We start from the raw sequence: 24,679 nt of genomic DNA on the forward strand, positions 1-24,679 counted from the left end.
GCAGCATGTTCCAGATTTCAACCACTAGTTAAAAAGAAACTGAACTCTCAGATCCACTTTAAAACATCTTCCTCTCACCAATTCCCTCTACCCCTACTTTTGACTATCTACATATATCTCTGTCTCTCATAATTTTATCAGGTCACCAGGAAAGGTGTTAAGAGAAGATTGTAGACAATGATGGATGCAGCAGTTGGCAGGTGCTGGTGGGAGGAGTTCAGATCAGCAAAATGATGGGAGAAGCTTGTCCAGGTTCATGACAGTGGGCCTTGTACATGAGTGGCCTATGTTTAACACAAGGGAAAATTACTGAAGTGGAATCCAGTTGTATATTGCACGTTGTGTATTGCACATTGTGTTCTGGGCTCCTCCATACATTGGCACACGTTGAAATAACCAGAAGGAAAATCGGTCTTGGGATCAATGCAATTATTCCCAACTTTCCATCACATTTGATCATTCGTTAAGATTGCACTGTTTTGCACTGGCAAGTTTATCACTGACAGCAATTGCTAGATTTCTGTATTATACTGCACGTGAGCAGACTCCAAATGTTGTATTGTACATGATGGTAAATGCTAATGGTTCTACCGTCATTACAGAATCTGGGCCTTTTATTATTTAGAGCCACATTGAATGTGAAACAGAAAGCATTAATCCAAACAGTTTAGACCAGCGTTTATGCTTCACATAACTTTCCTCCCACCACTTTCCATCTCACCCTATCAGCTTTATTTTCTATTCCTTTCTTCCTCAGGTTTATCTGTCTTTCCTTTAAAAGTATCTATGCTAATTGCCTCAATTGTTCCTTGCAAATTCAAGTACACGTTTTACAAGCTTTATGGATAAAGACATTCCCCATGATTTCCACACCAGATTTTTTTGGGGCTATCTGATACTTAGGAACCCTAGTTTTGTTTCTCCATAAATAAAGACACCTTTACATCCACCCCTTTAATAAAGAGCTTTATTTGTTTTCCTCAGTCTTTTCTTAGACAAAGGTAAGCATTAACCAGTTCAACATTTCCTATTACAGCACTTTTCACTTCATTAGAATATAAATAATGAGCAGAGTATTTTCAGCATTGAAATTTGTTTGTAGGATGACTTGTTTGATTGTGCCAGTAGTACTGGAGTAAAGGAATGACCATGGAAAGTTGCACATAAGAATCTATTGGATTTCTGACGAAGATTTATGTTTGATTTGGGAAAATTTCTCCAGCTGGGTCGAGGGAAGCAGAATTGTTGAGTTGTTTGGCTGAGAGTAACAGATGCTTAGATCATTTAAGAAACAATGCTACCATGGTTACCCAATATACAAATACTATTTTCTCAGCCCAGCTGCAAATCTATGTGATATGCAGCATTTGAATATTTTGACCGTGACTGCTGCCAAGAGTTTTTTAAAATGATCTGAAAATTAGAGAGAACAGTCAGAAGATTTTCTTCTCTCTCCAGGAGTTCTGTGAGGCCCTCTCTCACTGCTCCCCCCTGTTCTGCCCTCTTCCTTTCCAGTCCTGATAAAGGGTCTTGACCCAAAACGTCGACTGTTTATTTCCCTCCGTAGATGCTGCCTGACCTGCTGAGTTCCTCCAGCATTTTGTGTGCTGCTCAGATGTTGTTTTGTAGAAGAGGCCACTGATAGATGGAGAGTTGTCCACAGCTGCCTTTAAGATTGAGGGGTGAGATTTTGCTTTGCTGGGCAGGTTCAGTGGTATCTTTTCCTGTACCTTTATTGTTTTCTTACCCACAAGTTACTGAAAGTGTATGCTAATATTGGGTTAGTGAGCAAAATAGCACATCTGCAACCAGTATCAGGTTATCCTCGAATGGATGGGATTTAAGGATTTAAAGAATCAAAGTCAAATTTATTGTCTTATGCACGTACATGTATACACAGGTGCAACGAGAAGCTTACTTGTAGCAACATCACAGGCACATAACACCTATAAGCAGCATTCACAAGAAAAACATAAATTATACACAAATTTTACAGAAAAAAACACAATTAGAACAACAGTCCATTTTAGTGTAAAGTGATTAAAGTGGTCATAGTGTTGCTAAGCTAGAGTGGTGATTAGGGTTTTGCCAGTTGGTTCAGGAACCGAGTGGTTGAAGGGAAGTAGCTGTTCAGGGGTGTGGGGCTTCTGTACCTCCTGCCTGATTAGTAGCTGTGAAAAGATGGCATGGCCTGGATGGTGGGGATATTTGATGATGGATGTTGCGCTGATAGGACTGAAAAATAAGATGAATTAAAAGGGGGCAAATTCAATCTCAGTCCAGAATGGTAAATAGACTCGGTAAACAAGATTGGATTGAGAGACAAAGAGAAAGAAATAAAAAAGGGAAAAGTAGAACGTGAAATAAATTGATATTTTCTTTACAATATTTTTATGCATCAAAAAAGAAAGTAAAAATACTACTGAATACATTGTATTAAGTCGTACTTAGGATTACAATACTCTAAATCAATAATCACATATAGTAGTTAGTTAATAAGGAAAGAAAAAATTGAAATATTTTATTACAAAAAAAAATCTACCCCCAATACCAAAACCGGAAGCTGTTAGATAGAAGAAGCAGTAAGGAAAAACCTTAAACAACGAAACAGTGTCAGCCAATATCTGCATTTTAGTCCCCAAATCAGAGATTTTGAAAATAATTCAAAAAAGGTCCCCACAGGGTTTGAAAGTCTAGGTTAGATTCAAAAGCTGAACAGTGAATCTTCTCTAGATTCAAGTATGACATAACATCCCGTAACCATTGAACATGCGTAGGTGGAGTAGCTTCCTTCCATTTAAGCAATACTGCTCTCATGGCTATAAGAGAAATAAAAGCCAGAATATGTAAATCAGAAGCCTTCAAAGTTGTATCTTTTTCTCCAACAATCCCAAATAGTGCAGTCAAAGGATTAAAGGATTAAACTGATATTTTAAATCAACTCTTGAAAAATTCAAAATCTGGAGCAATGCAACTTCACACTTGTTATCATTATTTGTTGTGCCAGAGCAGTTAATTACTAGTCATTAGCACACATGTTGTTAAAAGGGTACTTGTATTTGAAATAACAAAATGTAATTTTCTGTGCCAAGTTTAATGGCAAATTAATGGGAAGATATTGCAAGTCCTTCTTTAAAAAAAAATGTGACAAGTTGGGAGGCAATTTTTGGATATTCACATTTAACTCTGCTTCAAGTTGTTAACATTTACCCATAAATAAAAGTGAGCACTTTGCCATTAAATTGACAGCAAATCCTGGATTAATACAACTCTTATTGCACTTATATTATCCAACTGTTGGTACAATGCTGTAGAAGGGGAGTTAAATTGCCTGAAAAGTAATGTTCTTGTATTAGTATCTGTCTTCCCAAGAAGAAAGTTCTCTGACTTGGATGCCAAATCAATTAGGGGCCTGCTAGCCATTATGTTCCCATCCTAGCATGAAGCAACAGTGTGCCTGTGGGTTAACTAAATGAACAGCACATCCATGCTTCTTTAACTTAGAAATCAGCAGTCTCCTTCAGAATGTGTGTTAATAGAAGTTCCTGTTTCGTTCTTAAACTGGCACAATTCTCTCCATACAAATCCATTTCCTAGTACATAGTTCTGGAATGATTGCTTGTGGAACCTCTAAATTGGGAATTTATTTATGGATATTTAGCAGGAAACAACAGTCATTCAACAGGAGCCAGAGTTTCTGTTCTTGTTCCTTTTGTCAGCACTGACAAACGTGGCCAAGCAAAGGAGCTGCTGCTTCCTCTGTTCTATAGCCCAAATTGGGTGAGATGGCCAAGGGGAGTGAGGGGAACCTTCAGCAGTATTTACTCCCATTACCCCACGCCAACATGGATTCTTTCTTGCCATACCCAAGCCTGCAGGGGTAAGGCCCATGATCCTGGCTTGTTTCCTTCCAGCCTATATTACCACTGCAATACTGGGACTCTGGTATGCTGGGATTGAAGTGGTCTTTGCTTTAATGTTGTAAACGGAATGAGATGTTCCATTCACCTGAGTTTTTAACTTGCTGAAGATGTTTATCTTAGCTGAAGCTTTGGACTTCTAATCTCCAGGGCAACTTGACACCTTTGATGTTTCCTCTCCTTCTAGCCTGATTTCTCTCTCTGGCACCACTTTGCTTATACTGAGGAAGTGTGAAATGCAGGAGCAAGATTTTAGGCAGGTGGCTTATTCAACTGTAGTAGAAATACACTAATAGATCATGAGAAAGACTGGGTGCTGGAAATACAACCTACGATAAATCCTTGAAATGCCCTTTCAATCCACAGTTTGGCTAATATTTTATATGTATTATCACACCATTCTGCTATATCTCCACCTTGCACTGAGAGTGCCAACTAAATGGGTCAAGGATATGTCACTGCGAACATGATTAGAAAATTGCATGAGTCATTTTGCTTTCCAGACTCTAGTGGAAAAATCCATGCCATAAGATCATGCATCTTGTAGCCCTGCTTAAAAATTATCTGAACTTCCCAGTTAAGCAGATTTGTGTTAAGATGATGGCCAAAACTGAACAACAGATTCCAATCACCTCATAGGAAATAGAGTGACCAATTGCCTGCAGATAAAGAGGAATTATTGGCAGCCTTAGTGTCCTACCAGGACCCAGGATAAGCCTCCAACCACACATCCATGCTATCATTTAAATACCCTAATTCCACCTCAGTAATTCTGCCTTTACCCTGCTTCAGCTAATAAGATGGTAAAACCCACACCAATGCCCTATTTCCCCTCAATGCTTGACTATTCCAGTGGGCTGCTGGCTGGCCTCTCTTCCATACCTAACACTGTTTTAACTTTCCTAAACTTAGCTTCTTCAAACCTCTGTCACTGTCCCAACTTGTACAAGGCCCCTTTTACCCATTAGCGGTGCGCTTGCTAATCATTCATGACTCCTGATAAAGCAAAGACTTGGTTTTAAGACCATCCTTTGTTGTCTTACCTCTCCCTTACTGCTATCTCTTCCAGCCCTACAACAACACTCTGGGATATCCACACTTCTTCACATCCATCCTCCTAAGCAGCTCTGATCTTAATTCATCCACCATCTGGAATTCCCTCCGTAAATCACTCTATTTCTCTTCCTCCCTTTTCCTCCAGTAGAGATGCTCCTTCAAACCTAATTCTTTGACAAGCAACATCCTTTATTTCTCCTTTGTGTGTCTGGGGGCAATAATTTATTTGATAACACTGCCCTGAAGAACCCTGCCATATTTCAGTATGCTCTTATTTCACTATATTAAAGGCCTGCTTATTGTTGCTGGGGCAACCCTTCTTCCACCTCCTTCAATGGCCATATTTATAAATATTTTAGAACTGCAAAAGTGATTTGAGCAAAATGTTATTTATATGAGATCAGCCCATTTTTGTACTGCAGCAATCAAGAGGAACCAAATGGAAGAACAGAATAGCATTTGTAAAATAGATTAAAATGTTTTTTTTCTTCAGTACTTATTTTTAGTTGATAAAGAGCTCTGTCTAAACATGAAATAGGCAGCTGTTTAGAATGTACATTTTGGGCAATAGTGATGCGACAAATCTGTGATTCTGGGGATTATAATTATTTCTGCAATTGGATTCAAGCCACCAACAAGTTACGGGCAACACCTGCAGTAAATGGTGTCAGTAGGGCTCTGACAGAGCTGGAAGATGTGAACAAACAAGCTTTGAGGCTCCTTTGCCCTCAGTCATGTGACTGGAGAGTCTTGAAGTAGTTTATCCTGACTGTCAATGGGAGAGCAGCAGTGTTTATTCACAGCAAAGGCAAGTGGGGCGGAAGGTGGGAAATCTGACCTCGATTTAGTTGAATGTTAACTGCTGGGTGGCAAGGATGTTTTTATGACCAGGTTTCATTACGTGGATGCTCTGAATAGATACGTGAAGTGAAACAAAAGCCTGTAAATTCTGGTCTGTATCTAACAGAGGCACGGTGTGTTTTACAAGGTATTTAATCGGACTCTTCTAATCCATCTGTCTAGACTCAAAGCTGTCAAGGGTACTGGCGGCTCCTTTTGCCTGTTGCACAGAATCTCAGATGTTTTAATAATTTATCTGATGTGGCTGATTGAAGAATAAGCTGACCAAAGCTTTCATATATTTACTATCCTTGCACCTTTATTTCTTTGCTGAGGTAGAGTGAAAAGATTAAATGAATATTTTTCCACTCATTGTTAATTTATTTTGTTGCCGGTTGCATTGAATTAAACCTGCTTTTTACAAATGCAGACAGGAGAAGGAGCTGCGGTAAGCTTTCTCACAGCTCCCTGAGAATATTACACTGTGGAAGAGTGGGAACAAGCACAGCCACGCCTGCAGTCAGGAGACAAACTTTGCTTTAATGAGAGTTAACGCCTTTTCTGGCCCGACATTGTTACTGTATTTTCTGTGTTTAAAGCCACAAGTGATGCAAACAGTCAAATCATTTCCAATGTAACCCCATAAGTACTGGTTCAGACATTTCACCTGTGCAGAAAGTCTTGCAAACCATTCTTAGGTGACAACATTAAATTTTATATTTAAGATTGTTTAGTAGTGATTACATCATCACTGCGGTAAAGCCCCATTATTCCCAACCTTGCTTTCGTAATGTCCGTTGCCTTAGGGCTTTACTGGAAGTGTCACAGTCAGAAGGTATATTTCTGCAATAGATGCGTACTTTGTGAGTTCCCCTTGGATTTTTGAGTGATTCAGTGGTGTAGTAAGGTAGACGACAGCCTTTGATCTTTAGTGGTAAGTTTGATTTTAGCACCTGGTGCTAAAATACACTGCCTGATAGGTAGCTGAGCTTGAACGTGTTATTAAAAGGGTAATACAAAATGCAGGTAATAATCAGTATAATGGTGGTTGTAAAAGTATAAACTAATTTTAGTATGTTCAGTGACATAGAACTGTTGTTTTGGATCTTTTGATGTACTTCAGATATGCCTCGTCTCCGTGAAGGAAATTTCAGACCAGCTTTTTTATAACACATTTCAGAACTTCATGGCATTCCAAGTACTTCATGGATAATGAAGTACTTTGGAATTATTGTCATTGTTGTCATACAAAGGGAGGACGTTGATGAAGGTGAGCCTTCATGTCGTGGTTTGCAGATATTTCAACCTCTGCCTTGTGAACACTCTGGTGTCATCTTCCAAGTAACTTGCAGCCAGCCATTTATTCTACTCGTCCGCATGTACTTCCAACAATGTCCATTTGATTTAGGAGTGGCCCACGTGCTTTGTTGAGGTATGGTGAAAATGCACACTGTGTGGAAAAAGGAAGCATTGGATTGAGTGATCAGAAACATAGTTGATCAAGTAAATTTTGTGGATGAGGAATGGATGAAGCAAATGTTTTCAGTTTTGGGAAGTAAATTGTGAGAACTTGAATCCTGAAGGCACATCGCCAGCTGGGAAGGATGATGGGTGCGTGGACAGACGACAGCTGTAGAACAACGCTCCCTCTCCAAATAAACACTGTTTTACAGGCAGCAGTAAGTTAGAATCTGAGAAAGTGTTTAAGCGGTGTTAAAAGAATGGAAGAAATTATTGGAAGGTAGGGAGAGGTAGAAAATCACCATCGAATGGCTTGATATGGACTCTTGACCTCACAATCTACCTTGTTGTGACCTTTCACCTTATTGTCTACTTGCACTGCATTTCCTCTGTAGCTGTGACACTTTGTACTGTTATTGTTTTTACTTGTACTACCTCAATGCACTCTGTGCTAACCCAATGTAACTGCACTGTGTAGTGAATTGACCTGTACAATGGGTATGCAAGACAAGTTTTTCACTGTACCTCGGTACAAGTGACAATAATAAACCAATACCAATATATGATGTTTGGCTTATCTAGAGTTGCCCTCCCATTGTTTTCAACTAATGTGACCTGGCAACGTAGTGGTAAGGGAATTGAAAAAGGACAATCCAAACAAAATCAAGGGGACGTGGTAATAAATTACACTTATTGTTTTGAGGAAGCACTTGTACACAGTGGCACACAAAGCAATGGAGGAACTCAGCGGGTCAGGCAGCATCTATGGAGAGAAATGGACAGTCAGGGTTTCGAGTCGAGACCCTTCATTTGAATGTCCAGGTGAAGGGTCTCAATCCAAAACATCGACTGTCCATTTCCCTGCATAGATGCTGCCTGACCTGCTGAATTCCTCCAGTTTTGTGTTACTCCAGGTTCCAGCATCCTCAGTCTCTTGTGTCTCCTTTATACACAATAAGTCTGTCCATGCCACACGCTCAGCACCCCCATGCTTTGACAGCAGCTATACTGGCCTTTGGCAAACCATGGTTTAAATTGACCTCCAGATCTCACTGCCATGACTGTGCCTTGTCACCACTTGTGGATCACTCCACTACTTGGGCTCAGATGGCAGATCCTGAGACCCTGTTCCCAGATACCTTTTGACCACTCTTTATTATAAAAGCTGTTGAACTGCTTTTAAATGTTCCTGATGATCAAAGACATTTAGTAAATTATTGTAAAAAAAAATCAAATTTACTTAACACGTGTAACAGATATCAATTAATCCAAAACATTGATTCAAATAAAAGCTTATCAACACTTATCTTTTCAAACCAATCGGTAACCCTGAGGGAACAGGTGAAAAGTACATCTGGCGCCTAAACTCCACCTGAGAGCTAAATGATGAGTCCAGCAGTGAAGTGAGATGTCAAAATTGACTGCCAGCATGTTTCTGATTTCTGCATAGTAATCCCAATCTTGTTGACCTGAGCAATGCTGTTGCCAGCAGTTCTCTTTTGGAACTGCAGGATACAGTTCAGTACAACACAAGCCAACACTGTGGTGATATCAGTTCAGGATTGCAAACATTTCTATGGTCAGTGTGGTGGACCTATTTATGGTCATTTCTGGTAAAGAATCGTACAAGTAGTGATTTGGCCTGAAATATTCTGGTGAAACTCTAAAGTATTGTGATTATGATTTCACAGTTAGTAACACCCCCTACCTTACCCTGAGTGATTGGGTGGAGCGAGCAAGCTGCAGCTGCACAATGCAACACCCTCCTCTCCCTGAGGATTCACTCAGTTTAGCGGGCAGTGTTGGTGTGTTGCACATGACAGGATTGGCCTTCTCCCACATGTCTTCATCCTGCTTATTTGCTGGGGTCTGCTGTGGCTCAATGCTTTGATTTTCAGTTGAATGTGTCTGGAAAATGTTCAACAAGCAAATGGCCCATTCCTTCCTTACCAATTTTCTCCATCCACTTCACTCAAAGACACTGCCTTTTCTGCCACAGTGGACAATTATGGCCATGTGGTGTGCTGTGCATGGGCTCAGTTTTCATTTCTGAGGTGAGATGGTAACAGTAAGCTATTTTACCATAGAGTATCAACTAAAGCCACTCCTGCTCCCACCTAGCATGGACACGTGGCCAGAGATGAGTAGGAAGGAGACTACTTTTGTTATATATGTAAACCAAAGTTACATCACTGCATGAACACGAACATGGATTTATTTTCAATTCACATGGTTTTCCCAAAGAGATTGAATCAGATGGTCTGCAAATTTAATCATTTCAGTTCGATCGTTTTGTGAAATGAAGTGGGATCAGACATCGATTCATCTCTTGTTCTTATCCAGCCAGGAATAAAGAAGCTGTGAAGTCAGTAGGTGTAGTGGAAAAAGGCACAAAAGGAAGCAAGTCATCCCAGGCATATCAGGTCTTCCCATGAAGCATATACATGCAAATTTTCTTCTAAAGTACAGTTGATGGTTGCAGAAATGCTACTGCACAGAGCACTTGAGCAGAGTCAGCATCAGGTTCAACTAAATCTGGCAGGGGAAGGTGGGAAAAAAGGCCAGGGTTGGGGGGAGGTAAACATCATTACTCATGCTATAAAGGGAAGGGGTTCAGATTACATACTGACATGAATAGGCAGGTAAGAGATGAGACAATGGGTTAGCAGAGAGTTTGTGGAAATGTAACAGTTCCAAGAATTATTACACAAGTGTAGCTGAGAAAGGTTCACGTAAACTAGACTTGAACCCAAGAGAGTAATGAGGAAGATTGAGAACTTGAATGTAGCCTTGGAGTGAATTTGAATATACCCCTGGAGTGTGTCCTGCAATTGTTGAAGAATTGACACACAGCAAGACTGAAGAGAGTCGAGGATTAATACTCCGAATGACTCCAGAAATGGATTTTGCATTGGTAATATCTGTTAAGTTCCCGGATTGACCCCAACAACAGCAGCAAGGTTACAGAGATCGGAAACTAATTTGAAACCCAGTTGATACATTAAACTTGTAAATGTGTAAATATTGTTAAACTAGTCTTGCCTTTTATATATAAAGGGAAAAATCAATGTAGCATCTGCAAATAAGTGTAAAGACTCTGCATAATGGGCAGAACAATGGGTAGGACATGGACAATGAATGGTAATGGCTGTTTTTGTGCTCTGTGACTGACTCCATGATGTATTTGATCATTTGCTTTTGTGTACAGTGTGAGATGGAACTTGTACAAGCCAGGCAAAGATTTTAGACCTTAAAATAGAAACTCTCCCCCCCCCCCCACCCCTCCTCACCTGGATCCACCTATCACCCTGCCAGCTCTTGCTCTACCCCTTCCCTTCACCTTTTTATATTGGCTGTCTCCCCTCTATCTTTCAGTCAGATGAAGGTCTGGGCCTGAAACAACATTGACTGTCCATTTCTCTCTAATAAGATGCTGCCTGACCTGCTGACTATCCTCCAGTGCCTTGTGTGTTGCTCCAGATTCCAACATCTGCAGTCTCTTGTGTCTCTAAGAATAGAAAATGCTGGAGATACACAGAAGGCTCCTGTGGAGAAAGAAACAGACTTAATATTTCAGGTTCATGAACTGGACTCTGTTTCTCCCTCCACATATGGCTGCCTGACCTACTGGGTATTTCTAGCATTTTCCTTTTCATATTCATATTTCTAGCATCTGGAGTTTATTGCTTCTCAGTTATACATTCCAGATGTTATCCCCATTTTTCAAGCATTACTCTGTATATTAAGTATTTAAATATTGTGTCAAAAAGGGCATTTGGATATGTGAACTTCTTTTAAACAGTACACTCTGAGTCCTATATCGTTCATGTTTATCCTGACAACCATTACACACACTCTGCCATTACTCAACACAACAGTGCTGAAAGCTCAAGAAGAGTTGGAGTTTGCTAATGTGACATATTGCGACTTGGTTTACATTAGAAGTTTATTCCTGTCACTCCTTGGTTACCAAGGCAACTAGGGAGTCAAGAATGATAATTAATGAGCATTGTTACTTGCGTTTCCAAGGAGCTGAAACCTGGAAGATCTCCAAGTGTCACAGTTGGGCCTGTAGTTGCAAGTATCTTGTCTCTTTGAACTTACAAATGTGTGAATGTCCGGAACACTGGCACCACTGATGCCCTGTGGAGTGTTCTCTGCAGTTCCAGAATTCAGTTTGAGAACTGGGAGCAGTTAATTTACTCATCCCAAGATTACTGTATGGATCTAATTGGAAGCTGTTATACTTTAACTTTTCAAGTTTGGATCCTTGTGACTGTTCAACTGTAGAATTTAATTCATGCAATGCTATTCTTTTGTGCATGGTTGCTGACAACCTTTTTTTTGCATCTAGGCAGGAGACAAACATTATCATCCGAGCTGTGCACGATGCAGCAAATGCAATCAGATGTTCACAGAAGGGGAAGAAATGTACCTGCAAGGTAAGATGCATCTCCTTTCAAAATATTGAAATGAAGTATTTGTTTTGTTCAAGAAGAGGAATAGTACAACTGGTAGCTGAAGTATTTATATCACATTTATTTCTCCTCTTTATACTGGCTACCTCCTCTCTACTCTTTCAGTCCACATGGAGGGTGTCAATGTGAAATGCCGACTGTCCACTTCCCCTCTTCAGATGCTGCCGGACTTGTTGAGTTCCTCCAGCAGCTCACTTGCTCCAGATTCCAGCATCTGCAGTCTCTACAAATATTAGCTTCCCTGAGTCACGCAATAACAGCATTGAGCATCTTCAGGCCAGACACATCACAGTACATAGCAGACTAAGGCCCACTGTACACTTCCAACACAGAAGCTCAACTTAGTGGAGTATACTCTTCTTGTTCAGTGAAGTCAAGTGATTACAAAAAAAAATCATCAATTGTGTTTCAGAGAGCCATATAAATAAGAGTGAGTGAGAAAATTTTCACCCTGCTACTCTGGACTAATTTGAATCCTGTCCAGAATCACCCAGTCTTTCAGATGTGACTGCTTTCTGTATCCTAAGCCAACAGGCTTAATTGAGTCTTGTGCATTTAATTCCTGTTCCATTAACCAAGATGAATCAGAAAATCAAGGTATTTAGAATTAGGGCAAAGATTAAAAAGAATCCCATAACAAGATTTCAAGTCCTGAACAAATTGGAGGCTTCAGTAACCACTTGAAGCAGACTTTCAATGGAGTAGAACAATTTTTATGATGGTGTAATTACAACCATCCTTGAAAGGTGCAATAAACCAGAAATGACATGGTGGTTCATTACACCAGAGCATAATGTACAAAGGGACTGAAATGAAATGTACCATTGCCTAAGGCTGCTCTTTTAAATCTCAAAATGGTAAATTGTTATTTGCCACAGCTTTTGCTTCAGGGAGGTGGTGGAATTGGAACACACATAGTGGGGGAGAAACAGTGGAATGAAGTTGCATGCTTTCTATGCCTTATGGACTGGTACTTGATACTAATGAGGTCAGTAAGATACTACACAGTGTCAACGCAAGGAAAGCAGCCAGACCTGATGGTGTACCAGGGCGTGTGCTTCAGGCATGTTCTAACCAATTAGCTGGGGTTTTCACCAACATCTTCAACCTCTCCCTGACATATGCTGTTGTCCCTATGTGTTTTAAATCAACAATCATTGTGCCCATTCCTAAGCAAAACGTGTGCTGCCTGAATGATTATCGCCCGATTGCACTTACACAGATCATAGCCAAATGCTTCGAGAGACTGATTTTGAAGCACATTAAATGTGCTATCCCTGCCACCGTGGACCAGCACCAGTTTGCCTATCGGGCAAATAGATCAACGGAGGATGCAATTAGTCTCGCCCTCCATACTGCTCTGGCGCACCTGGAAAGACCGGACACATATGTCAGGATGCTCTTTTTGGACTTCAGTTCAGCCTTTAACACAGTTATTCCCAGCAGACTAGTGTCCAAACTCCACAGCCTGGGCCTGAATACAACAATCTGTAACTGGATTATGGGCTTTCTGACCAATCGTCCGCAGACTGTCAGGTTAGGAGGGCACTATCTTCCACCCTCGCCCTGAATACTGGTGTTCCCCAGGGGTGTGTGCTGAGTCCCTTCCTGTATGCCCTTTTTACTCATGACTGTTCATCCGTCCATGAAACAAACACCATCATAAAGTTTGCAGACGACGCGACAGTCATTGGCCTGATCACGAACAATAATGAATTGGCATACAGGGATGAGGTACAAAACCTGACAGCCTGATGTTCTGCCAACAATCTCATTCTCAACACCCAAAAGACTAAAGAGATTGTGGTGGATTTCAGGAAGTCAAGGAAGATAGATCTTGGTCCACTGTTCATTGGTGGCGAGGCTGTGGAGAGAGTCTCCAGTTTTAAATTCCTGGCGGCATACATCACCGAGGACTTTTCCTGGGCAATACACACCTCAGCTGTCATTAGGAAGGCACAGCAACACCTCTAGTTTTTGAGGAAATTGAGGAGAGCCAGACTGTCTCAGAACATTCTGGTGAACTTCTACTGGTGTGCGGTGGAGAGCATCCTGACATACAGCATTACTGCTTGGTGTGCCAGTTGCGCTAGGAAGGAGCAGAAGGCTCTGCAGAGGGTCATCAAGATGGCCCAAAACATCATTGGGACTTAGTTACCAGCGATGGAGGACATCTATCGGGCTCAATGTCGGAGCAGGGCTTTAAACATCATTCGAGAACCAGCTCACCCTGCTCACTACCTTTTTAAACTACTCCCCTCTGGTAGGTGATACAGGACAATACATGCACACACTACAAGACTGAAACACAGCTTTTTTTCCCAAAGCTGTTAAATTGCTGAACATGGACTGACACCTCCTATACATACATACATACACATACTATGTCTTCCCCCTTTACCAGCTGGACTCATCATGGTGTTATTTAATATATTGATATTGATATGCTGCTGATTATCATTATTATCATGGTTCATTTGCACACTGCCTTTTTTATACTTTATATTTGTGTAAGTATGTTTGTTTTATTTTATAGTTATAATTGCTTTTATCAATTTACTGTTTTGGTTTTTATTAGGCAAGGGAGTGCCATTGTAATCTCGTTGTGTTGTTGCTGCAACAGTACAATGACAAATAAAGAAATAAAGAAAAGAAAGAATAAAGAATTATAATCCAGATCCCAATCCACTGGAGACAAAATCTATTCTATCTAACCAGGGATTTTGTGGAATCCTGGAAGAGGAAGTGTTTACCATATCCATGTGAAGAGATTGGTTCAATTGGTTGTACTTTTGTGTTGAACTTGGATAGTTCAAAGCAGATGAGGATTTAAGCAAAATAGCAAGCTGGCAATCTTGATCCAATTTTAACACTGGCAGAAACCTGACAGGCAGCACGAAAATGGCCCAGAGACTTAACTACATCGATACCTCCTAATTGTACCCTGTACTGAGCAGAAACCCACAGGGGACTGTCCTTCAATTTTCCAAGTATACTCCGATGATACTGTATGAAAAGGCTACCAAGCTAATGAGGTCTGTGAGTGAGAATACTTGTGTTTTATTCGCTGGTCCAGCACCGGGAAGAGGAGGTAAACCAGATGGGAACTAAAGTCAGCAGAGATCCAGATATAGTCCTTTTCTTTCCTTGTTGGGTCAGGTGAAGTACATGATTCCTTTGAGTTCCACAAGCACTCCTGCCTACTGTCCTACATCACAAGGCCATTTCAAACCCCCTCCCAACTAACTAATTGACTGCAGGTGAACCTGGCTTCACTGGGGAAGTCAGGGCAGTTTGCAGTTCTTCTCCAACATTACATCTCTTGTCTCCCCAACACACATCGCACATACACATCTGAATTAAATTTGGGGTTTGTAGTGTCAAGTTAAAGGAGTGCTGCAGTGTCAAAAATGAGTTAAAACCTGGACATTGTCCTCCTGCTCAGCTGGTTGCATGTGTGCCTTAACATTACTTGAAAAGGAGCAGGGCATTCCTCAGATAACGTTTGTCTCTCAACTTATGCAACCAAAAATAGGTGAACTGGTTATACTTCTCATTCCTATTCATTAGATCTTTCCACTAAAGTGATGGCCAAGTAACTACTACAGTGCTTTAAGGTAACTTATTGCTCAGAAGGTGCTTTCTGAACAATAATTGCAGGTGTGTGGTGCACAGATAATGTATGGTTATTTCAATTGCCAAAAAATATTTCTCATTTTGGAACATACATCATGATAAATAATAGAACTATGCACTATGAATTGTATTATTTTGCTGTTATTTATATTTGGTCCACAGTAACTGAACCTCCCTTCTGATATTGGACCGATTAGTTTCAATTCAAATGTTGGACAAGGATTGGTTCCAAGTCAAGCCTCTAATTTAAACCAAACACAATTAGCATGGTTCAGGAGCTTGTGGATTTGCAGCAGTTGCTCCAGATAATAACGTTCTTCATCCACTGGCTCAACAACCAGTTCAAACTCGCGATCTTCCTCCGTGTATGTCCAGGCTCACATAAACTGCTGATTGTACTGCTTACAATGTTAATTTACTTGGGCAACAGTCTATTTAAAAAAAACTGTGGGAACAACTAATTAAAGAAAATACAGCAACTTTATCCTATCTAGGCAGGCTATTTTCACCAAAACTGCAGGGAGGTTAGTTACACATGAATTATGTGCCTCAATTCAATTTTTGTCACCTATAGTAATGTTAATTAATTGACAGTGAGAATGTCAAGTTAGTGAATGTTGCTGTCATTATGCAGCCGAGCAGAATGTTGTCATCAAGTAGCAAGGAAATAGCAATTCCATTTCCTTTGTTACCAGTTTATGTCAGTTGATGCAATGATGTCAAAATGTAGTTCTCAAAGTTGTGGTTAGATTTGGCAATTAACTGGCCAGTGCACTCAAATCATTGTTCCTCAATTGAGGAATCTTCAGTTACTGAACCTAAAAACATATTGCCAAGATGATATTCAACCATTTTCTTTGCACATGATTGAGAAATGCATGCCACCCTGTTAATGGGTGCAATGAGAAATCTCCACCAGTAATGTTCACCCATCTGAAAGAATCAAGCACAGTAATGGATAAGGGATTACAGCAAAGAGGTTAGACTGGAGAATCTGTCCTTTCTACAAAAGGTTGAGAGGAGATTTGACAAAGGTGTGCAATATCACAGGCAAGGTAAATGAAGGCAACCTGCTCCCATTAGCAAATGGTTCAAAGACTGACAGGACACATTTAAATGTTGCATAAAGGATAGAAGGGAAATGTGAGTTTACCCAAAGGTTAGCTATGATCTGGAATTCGCTGCCTGTGGGATGATGGAAGCAGAATCAATTGATGTCCTAAAAAAGGAATTGGATAGACAGTTAAACGAGAATTAGTTGCAGGGCTCTGGAGAAAGAGTAGGTTAATGGGACTTGGACAAATACATTACTGGAAGCTGCCATAGACTTGATGGGCTAAAGGCTGCTTCCTGCACTGTAGCAATTCTATGATTCTCAAATAATTATTGTTTGAAATAAATGGCTTTTTCTGGATGCACTTGCTATTAAATGAACACAAAATATTTATAACTTTTTCAGCTTCTCCCATAGGTTATCATCAATGCCAATAAAATAGCCTTTTCTTTTTAGCTCCATTATCTTGATTGTGAGTGGTTGTGAACATGTTTGAATAAACACTCGTGTTGTAAAGGTTCATGTTGTTTTCTTTGTATAAGTTATTCCTCTGTTTTGTATTGACAATTCAAACTGAATTGAGTAATATAACACAAGACTTGATGCAAATATAGTTCAGTTATTGAAACTAACCATTCACTCTATGGAGTTTAATGTTCATGTTCTATTTGTTTCCCAATAATAGGCTCTACAGTTTGGCATCCCGACTGTAAAAAGTCTACCAGGGCTGAAGAAAAGCAAAGGGTGAGCTCATTTTGTGAATAGACTGGTCTGTGTTTAAAAAATCTATGTCCACATAGCCCTGTTACCACAAATTTGGTTCAAAGTGTTGCAGAAGCAGTCATAGCACATCTTTCATCAATTGTCCTCCTAGTTGCCTCTTCCTTGTAAGTGAGGAATGTTTTGTCTATGTGAAACACCCTTCAGATAAGCTTCTTAATGAAGAATGTGTCTGTGTAAACAATTTTGGTAGAAGTAATGTGCAGAAGGTATTATCAGGAGGGAAAAAATGATCTTGGTTTGTCTTTCTACTCTGGTGCAGTTATCATCTGTTAAAGGTTAATCTGATACAAAACATCAATCACAAATCACCAATGAAAAATCATTCAATTGGATGAAGAAAGTAATCAGAATTGTTGTTCATAATAATTATGAGGTTTCACTTCTGACATGCCTACTGAAAGCTGTTGGTGGCATCTCACAACTTCAGTTTTAATTTTCTTTTCTTAAACATGGCAATAGCACCACATGGCTGGTGTACCTTTACCTAATAGTAAAGGTTTCAAAAGCTGTTTTTGGATCTCAAGGTCTGTGGAGCAAGAAAGGTATAATAAACATTTTATTTGATACTTAAAAACAGTAATGTTACATTAATATTCATCAGACACAAATTAGCAGGAAAAGAAGTTAAAATCATATTATTGAAAATGGTGAGAGATGTGCAGTATTCACAAAAGGCTCATTAACAGGTATAGCAAGTAATTAGGGAAGCTTACAGTGTTATTCTTTATTGATGGGGGAATTGATTACTAAAGTACAGGAAATGATGTTGAGAGAATGTTCCTTTTGTGGGAGAGTCTAGAACTAGGTGTCACTATTTAAAAATAATGAGTTGCCCACTTAAAGCAGAGATGAGGTGAATTTTTTTTTCTCTGAGAGGTCCTGAGTTTTTGGAACTCTTCCTGAAAGGGTGCTGCAAACAGAGACTTTGAATATCTTTAGCATAGAAGATAAATTCTATGTATAAATAAGTGGGTGAAATGTTGTCAGTGGCAGGCAGGAATGGAACATTGAGATTGCAGTCAGATCAGTCATGATAATATTGTATGTCGAAGCAGGCTTGAGGAACCTCCTTGTGGAACTTGTAACAGGAAGGAAAGGTTCCAGACATATCAGATGAGCAGGAGCAGGCTTGAAGACCCATCAATTAATCTGCATTATTATGAGTTCGAAATTGACTTTGATGTATCATTGGTTACCAGCTTGAGTCCTTCAACTGTGTTCACAGTGGAGGAACAGTGTGATTTATGAGTGTCACCCTGAGGGCGCACAGGGATTACTGCTTAACCCAATCAGTATGGTTCAAATCCTTGACTCTTGAACCTGGCTCAGATGCCCCTCCTCTCACCGGATGGCACTGTGAAAACATAGGCTCAGTATTTATTTAAGAAAATTAATTGGTTCTCCTCCAAATGTAAAACAAACAAAGCTCACTTCACAATCATTCAGCTATGGCAGACAATTTTCAGAGGAAATTGGGCTTTTAACCTGAAACCACAGGGAATGATTCAACTTGTTCAATGTTTCTTCCAGTCTGTCAGCTTTTTTTTAATTAGGATTTTACTGGGGTATTTATGGCACTGAAACTGTCTGCAGTTCATGTCATATGGATGCAGATCTCGTATACAGTTTTATTCCCCAACAGTGGGCAAGATAATAAATATTAGAGGCAAGGTTCGCTCAATTTAAATAAGAATTTCCATGGTTATTTATTATATACAGGAAGAGAGTATTAATCTCAGATCAAAAGTGGGGGCAGAGAAAGTCAGGAAATTGTCAAAATGGAATAGGCATATCTGTGTAACGAGGAATAAAACATAGTAAGAGGAACTGCTAAAATGTAAGCTTATGAAGTATTTGGGAGAAGTTCCAGAGGATGTGAATAAATTTCACAAAATGTTCTTGGAATATAATCCTTCACAATGGAGAAGAGGCCAGTCAGTTTGAAGACCAAACAATTAATCTGCAGAAAAACCTTGCCACTGACTTTGAAGCTGCAGTTGGCAACAGAATTCCGGAGCAATACTGTGTTATTTTATGCCATGTAATTATTGCCTTGAATTCATATATGAACAATATAATAACAGGTTTACAATGAAACAGGGTGCAGTATAATATTGTCCTGTCGCTTTGATGCCCTATCAGACAGAGAACCAGCTTGTTCCTTTAATTGGTGTGTTAACAGTCAATCAGATAAATTCAAGTTTTTAAGAATATAGCTTGGAAATTGGATCAATTATTGCCTTTTTGTTGTGCTCGTATCATGCACAAAAGCAATTGAGCATGGATTAGATTGGCAAAATTGTACTCAATAGCAAAATGAAGAATGTGATTTGATCAAAATAGTGCTAAAGTGTTCAGAATCATTGATTTCAATTAAAAAATCAGATAATACTAAAAGTACATCTTTCAGAAAAATTGTACACCCAGTGCCTTTCCTGTTTCAGTACCTTTCCTGAGCTTTTCAAAGTTCTAACACGGCATTGCCATGACCCCTGGATGGCTACTGGAAGGCTGCTCACTTTCACATTCATTCTGCACAGGTATCCTTCACGATCCACATGAAGCTTTTGTTCTAAATGAGTCAGCTTTAGAAAGCCGCCTCAGGATCAATTGAAGTCGAGCAATTCAGAATGTCCAGCTGCAGGGCAGTGTTGAATGTGCTGCCCGAGAAGTAGTGGTGCGAGGTGACTTGATGCCCTCTTGAGTGTTTGCATCAGTTTCCTGAATCTGCACACCAGGCCACCTCTGAGGATAGACCATGAAGCAAAGATCTGCTGGCACTTAAACACAGCATTATCGTTCAGGGGATGTGGCAATGCTGTGCTAGAGCTTTGAAATTCACATACAAGATAATGAAATAGGAAGGGCACAAAGTGTGGAATTTTACTGAAAAATGGAATTTTTGTATTATTTAATTTTGTTTTATTGGTGTCAGTGATTCTGAACACTTTCGGGCAAACCATTGTTTCAACCTCTGGGTCTGGAACTGAACCAGATAACAGAACCTGATTTACAGGTATCTGGTTCCTGTCATCATCATTTTTATCTTCAGTGAAAGCTGTCTGCATAACATGAGCAGAGTTCCCCTCAGGATGAGGAGGAGTTGTGAGTGAGGGCATATGTCGCTACTCCTGTTGAAGTTTGTGGGTCCTGTAAGCCAGTTCATATGTGATATCTCTTTCTTCCTGTGCAAGAGTGATATACTGACATGCAGCATCTCCTTGTTCATCTGGAACTGCTGGCAGCTGACACGTGGCATCCCTTAGCTCCTGAGAGCTGCCAGCTGTTCATGGGTTGCATTCCTGTAGCCACTGATAACTGCAATCTGCTGGTGAATGGTATCTGTCTGCTCAATGAGAATGATGACCTTCTCACAAGTAGCATCCTTCTGCCCAATGAGGAAATCAGCTTACTCCTTGCTGGCTAATCACCAATAATAAAGAAATAAATAAGATAATACCAACATTTTTGTTAAAAATAATACTGTTCCTTCTGAGCTGTCATCTGACAAATACCAGATTTCTGGTTGAGTAATGGTGAGACTGCATAGACGAGCAAGATATATCTGGCCTGAGTCTGTGCCTTCTCAGTGGTCGTGCTCTGAACCAATATGTGCTGTGTGATGTTGTTGTCCAGCAAAGGAGAGAATAACTGGCCGAACAGAGGTTATGGTGTACTGACTCCAAACAACTTTCTGTAAGAGCATGGAGTTAGACTCTATTTCTCTACAGGATGCTCTTCCAGATTTCTACCATATGCATCGTGACTTCGACATCTGTCAAAGTAACCCTTGTTGTCCTCTTCCCTTCCTCCACTGCAGCCATTGTGTGTGTGTGCTGCTGCTGCCATAGTGTGCATATCTCTAAGGGCTGACACCCTTCTGTCTTTGGTGCTCAGTGGAATGTTGTCAGCTGTGCTAAATTGAGTGTGGTCCCATCAGAAACTCTGCAGGTCCCTTTTTAATGAATGATTCTTGGTGTAAACCATCCTGATGCTGTGTCAGACATATTTTGTGGGGATCCTATTGGGCATTAGCACAGAATGCAGCACAGATTTATTGCACCAAAAAAAGAGTGAAATGGAATTTCCAGGCAGTAGATCCTTCAAATTAAATAATAAAGGCAAAGATGAAACTCCCTATTAACATTGTTAACTAGGATTACTTCCTGTGATGCTGAATTAATTCAGTTCACAGATTCAGCAAAGCAGTGAATTTTAATTTCCACCTTTCATTCACTGTTACTAATGGAAGAATTCTGCTGCTTTATTCAGCTGTGGAGTTTATGCAAGGACAGGAAGATAAATCATTGACAATGTGACCTACTCTTCATTAATCACCAGTTATTTATTTTTCCAGCAGCTTGCTGCCTTTGGTCTGGAAGTGTTAAAAAAGTAACCCTAATTATCTGTATCAATGGAGAAAAATTGTCCTGTTTTAACTCAGCAAGCACATGGATTTATGCCTTTTGATGAAATTACTCTGCTGAGTATTTTATCAGAAACAGTGTGTCCATGTCTATTGTGTTCAGTACCATTAGATCAAAGTCACTTCATTAGCTTGAGGTTATTCTATTTATTTAGAAGTACAAGTTGAGCAGACTAAACAAAACAGCATAAAAGCTTTTTTTTTCGTTTTGTTCTTCATGCAAGTTAGTAGTTAATCAATGAAATGAGGAGCAGGCTTTTTTGAAACACTATTTGATATTGTGGTTTATTATCAGGTGTAAATGTTATATTAGGTATTACATTCAGTTGTTAGCAATTAGCTTCCAGCTCCTGCCATTTCGCAACTCGTGGTGTGCTAGTAGTTTGTTGATACGGATTTGATAAGTGAACTGATACTGTCCATATCCTTTGTCTCTCAATTATTGAAATTGTATTCTACTTGATCTTCTTTCTTCGTTTAGCTTAAGAAGCAATTGCAAAGACCACTCTTGAGAAAGGTTTGCTCTTAAGTGTTATTGGTGTTCTAATTCTGGCACCACTATTGCCTGCTGCTTTTCCTGAGTGGGATGCTGCTCTTTTCATAACACCTTTTTGTTTTGTGTAAATCACCAATATTAACCAGCATTTGAGAGAGGGTCAGGTGGGAATAGGACTTGATGCAGTGTATACAAACCTGTTCATATGGTGTTTTTCCTGTTTTATTGACAAGTTCCCTGAGGTTCAGTGCTCATTCTACTAATCTAGCCATACCCCTTATGTGGAGTTACCTATCACTGAGTGTAATCAAACAGTTCCAACATGAGAGTGATGAGATAGTGAAGTGGTAAATAAGGGCTCAGCACTTTTCTTTAAGGTGGCAACAAGCTTTATTTCAGTAATTGTTGCAAACCTGGCCAGAATTTAGCATTGTTCATGCTCAGGTAACTTGCAAAGCAACTCTGTGAAACCACATACAATTTCTTGAGCTTACATTTATTATTAATATTATGAAGTACAATTTGGACCTCTGAAGGGGATTCAAGAGGACAGAGGCAAACTAAGTGAGTGGACAAGCACGTGACAGATGGAATATGAAGTGGAAAAATGTGAGATCCTCCTCTTCAGTGCACAAAACCGAAAAGCAGAGTGTTTTTTTAAATCGTAGCAGGTGGGGAAATTTTGATGTCCCAGGGACCTCAGTGTCCTTGCATACAAACCATTGAAAGCTAACATGCAAACAATTAGGAATGCTATTGATATGCTAGTCTTCTGTACTCATGTCCTCTTGTAATAAAGATGCCTTACTGCAGTTACAAAGGGTCATAATGAGGCCACACCTGGAATATTGTGTACAGGTTTGGTCTCCTGCCCTACAGGGGGAGAAAAAGGATATTTTTGCCATAGAGTATGACATGGTTCACCAGATTGGTTCCTGGGATAGTGGGTTTACTGCCGAGGAGTTATTGAGTAGACTAGGTATGTATTCTACAGAGTTCAGAAGAAGAGAGGAGATCTCTTAAAACTTGCAAATTCTGGTAGGGCTCAACAGGGTGGACTGAGGAGTCTAGAACTAGGGGTCACAGTCTCAGAACAAGGGGAAGGCCATGTAGGATTTGGATGAGAGGAAAGTTCATGGAGAGGTTGGTGAATCTTTAGAAATCTCTTCCCAGAAGGCTACAGAGGATCTGTCATCAAGTTCATTCAGAACAGAGTTCATTCAGAACCAAGTTCGTTAAGTTTCTTCATATTAAGAGAATTGAGATATATGAAAATAACACCTTGAACTAGATCAGCCAGTACCTTGATGAATGGCAGGGCAGGTTTGAAGGACCAGATGGCCCATTCCTGCCCCTAATCCTTATATTAGCTTCTTGCTTCAAGGGTCCATGATTGCTTTCCTCTTCCAATTGATTTTTGTGTTACAAGTACATTTAGAGTGCCTGTTATGGCCCATCCCATCAATAGGGAATGCTTGTACAAGGAACCAAACCATGATGAGTACAAAGCCCTACCCATAAATATCTCATTTGAAGCTGCATTTCTCTCAAGAAGGTGATTTGCGCAGATCAGCCAGATGAATAAACTGATGTTACACAACCTGGGTGCCCTACCTTGTAATTTGAGAAGTACTTCCAAGCATTTATTCCAAGCAAATCCATTTGACCATCTCAGAAGCCTTTTTAGGTTGCCAGAATATTATCATTCATAATCCTTGTTCATGCCAAACAGAAGGTCCATGAGTTACCAACCATGTCGAGACAAGGCATTGATGATGCAATGCAAAATAATTGTCAATTTCACCTAATCTTCTGACAAGCCCCACCTGCTTTGCATAGTCCAGATAATGAGCTCATGGTTCAGCTGCATAGGATTTTTTTTAGCATATATGAAGAAATTATTTGATTTTTCAGGGTTGGGGTAGGGAAGGAGGAAGTGAGAGTATGTAAATAATTATTTGCTATTGAAAATAATTATACGATAACACCAAAAGCAGCACAGACAACCCAATATGAACAGGTTTGCCTAATCACACCTTGCCTCATTCTGTGCAGGCCACAGCACTGAGCTAACAGGCTGTCACTGTCAAATCTGATTCTGTCACTGTGTTATAGATCATTTGTTCCAACTAATACATTTGTCTTGCTCAGAGATACTTACACTATATATTGAAAAACAGTAAGACTATATTCTCCCCAAATGATTTGGCAAACTGTTCTGGAAGAAAAAAAGTGAATGTATGGGTTCTTCAGATTTTTAAAATTCATTGTGTCAATATGCGTCTTATTGGCTTACACTAATTTATTTTAACTGCGGTGAATTGAAAGTGCCTTTCAATGCTCCAAAAAATTTTAAAATTCCATTAGAATTGAAACATCAACATCTGTTCAGGTCCCCAGAGGCTATTTTCAACCACGTCCACTGCATCTTGTGCCATGTCCTAATGCAGTTTCACCTCTTTTGTCAGTACCTTTACTGACAAAAGCCTAGAAGACACAAACTAATTGAAGTCTCATGGGAAGAACATG

General features: G+C 39.9%; 1 protein-coding gene across 12 annotated transcripts in view; it reads left to right on the forward strand.

Moving 5' to 3' along the window:
• ablim1b (actin binding LIM protein 1b) overlaps positions 1-24,679 on the forward strand; it is a 290,641-nt gene that overhangs the window by 203,455 nt on the left and 62,507 nt on the right. For all 12 annotated transcript variants that reach the window (XM_052027491.1, XM_052027497.1, XM_052027496.1 and 9 more), the window contains 2 exons: positions 11,632-11,719; positions 17,131-17,189. In XM_052027491.1, the coding sequence (XP_051883451.1) occupies positions 11,632-11,719; positions 17,131-17,189 (147 nt within the window). The remainder of the gene's footprint in view (positions 1-11,631; positions 11,720-17,130; positions 17,190-24,679) is intronic.

This window comes from Pristis pectinata, chromosome 12, assembly GCF_009764475.1.
Source record: "Pristis pectinata isolate sPriPec2 chromosome 12, sPriPec2.1.pri, whole genome shotgun sequence".
Taxonomy (NCBI): domain Eukaryota; kingdom Metazoa; phylum Chordata; class Chondrichthyes; order Rhinopristiformes; family Pristidae; genus Pristis; species Pristis pectinata.